The 1,765-nt window shown below is 64.4% G+C and overlaps 1 gene segment (V, D, J or C); it reads left to right on the top strand.

The window, feature by feature from the left end:
- Nucleotides 1-477: 477 nt before the first annotated feature.
- On the top strand, nt 478-1,704 carry LOC104982894 (the record flags this gene model as incomplete). The annotated part of the segment is given in 3 exon segments: nt 478-810; nt 1,142-1,180; nt 1,318-1,704. Coding segments are annotated over 3 exon segments (743 nt in total), but the record flags the coding sequence as incomplete, so codon positions are not given.
- Nucleotides 1,705-1,765: the final 61 nt, after the last annotated feature.

The raw sequence follows: 1,765 nt of genomic DNA, 5'->3' as shown, positions 1-1,765 counted from the left end.
CGTGGAGCAGGGGCCGAGGGCCAATCAGGGGAACCAGGTGAGGGACGGGGCCAGAGACACACCTTTGGGAGCCTGGTTGAACCAGGGTTGGGAGGGGACAATCAAGGAGAAGACCTCAGGGACAGGGTCCAGGACCGGGGCAGGATGTGAGCCCAGAGCACCTGTGCGCAGAGCTGGCCCGGAAGTCACGGGCCTGCAGGGCTGAGGCCAGGCCGGACGGGGGCCGGGGGCAGAGCAGGGCGAGGGGGACAGGCTCCTCCAGACTGAGGGAACAGGGGCCAAAGGAAGGGCCAGGCGCCCACAGGAGGGAAGGGGCCCTGGGCTCTGATCCAGGAGGCCACACTCACCGACCCAAGCTGTGTCCAGACACCCCAACTGCAGTACAGAGAGCCGGGTGGCCACCATGCCGGCCGGTCATCAGACCCTGGAAACAGGTGGTGGCTGGGCTCGGAGGTGCCCCAGGCCTGGGCTCCTGAGGTCCTGCTGGACCCCACATTCACCCAGCCTCCTCTCTCACAGCCTCCACCACAGCCCCGAAAGTCTACCCTCTGGCATCCCGCTGCGGAGACACATCCAGCTCCAAGGTGACCCTGGGCTGCCTGGTCTCCAGCTACATGCCCGAGCCGGTGACTGTGACCTGGAACTCGGGTGCCCTGAAGAGCGGCGTGCACACCTTCCCGGCCGTCCTTCAGTCCTCCGGGCTGTACTCTCTCAGCAGCATGGTGACCGTGCCCGCCAGCAGCTCAGGACAGACCTTCACCTGCAACGTAGCCCACCCGGCCAGCAGCACCAAGGTGGACAAGGCTGTTGGTGAGAAGATGGTCCCCGGGGAGGGTGTCCACTCCAGGAGACCAGGGTCAGCCCCAGTGCCTGCAGGGGCCCCACCCCCGGGGGTGCTGTGAACCAGGCCCAGTGTGTCAGGGGAGGCCCTGTCTGTCTCTCTCCTGACAGTCTTGCAGGCTTGGGGAGGGGGTTGTCTGGAGTTTCCGCCAGGTCCAGGGTGGCCGCAGGTGGGTCGACATCCACACGCCTGGACCCACAGAGACGGGCCCTGGGCTCAGACCTGCTAAAACCCGTCCCTGCCCTAATCCCAGCCCATGGCTTCCTGCCCCTGGTAACCCCCAGTCTGCTCTCTCTGCAGGGGTCTCCATTGACTGCTCCAAGTGTCATAACCAGCCTTGTAAGTCGGGAAACCTTTTCTCCATCCAGCGGATGTGAACAGCACCAGGAGGACTCAGGGTGTGCGGGTGGAGGGGGATGGCTGCCTTAGATGAGTGAGACCCCGATACTAATCTCCTGCCATGTCTCTGCCATCAGGCGTGAGGGAACCATCTGTCTTCATCTTCCCACCGAAACCCAAAGACACCCTGATGATCACAGGAACGCCCGAGGTCACGTGTGTGGTGGTGAACGTGGGCCACGATAACCCCGAGGTGCAGTTCTCCTGGTTCGTGGACGACGTGGAGGTGCACACGGCCAGGTCGAAGCCAAGAGAGGAGCAGTTCAACAGCACGTACCGCGTGGTCAGCGCCCTGCCCATCCAGCACCAGGACTGGACTGGAGGAAAGGAGTTCAAGTGCAAGGTCAACAACAAAGGCCTCCTGGCCCCCATCGTGAGGACCATCTCCAGGAGCAAAGGTGGGCCAGGTGGACGGGACTGGGAGGGCCCCGTGGGCCAATCAGAGTGACCGCTGGGCGGGACCGGGAGGGTCCGTGGGCCAATCAGAGTGACCGCTGGACGGGACCGGGAGGGTCCTGTGGGCCA

This window comes from Bison bison, unplaced genomic scaffold (assembly GCF_000754665.1).
Source record: "Bison bison bison isolate TAMUID 2011002044 unplaced genomic scaffold, Bison_UMD1.0 scf7180017860834, whole genome shotgun sequence".
NCBI lineage: Eukaryota > Metazoa > Chordata > Mammalia > Artiodactyla > Bovidae > Bison > Bison bison.
This window is presented reverse-complemented; position numbering and strand designations above follow the sequence as displayed.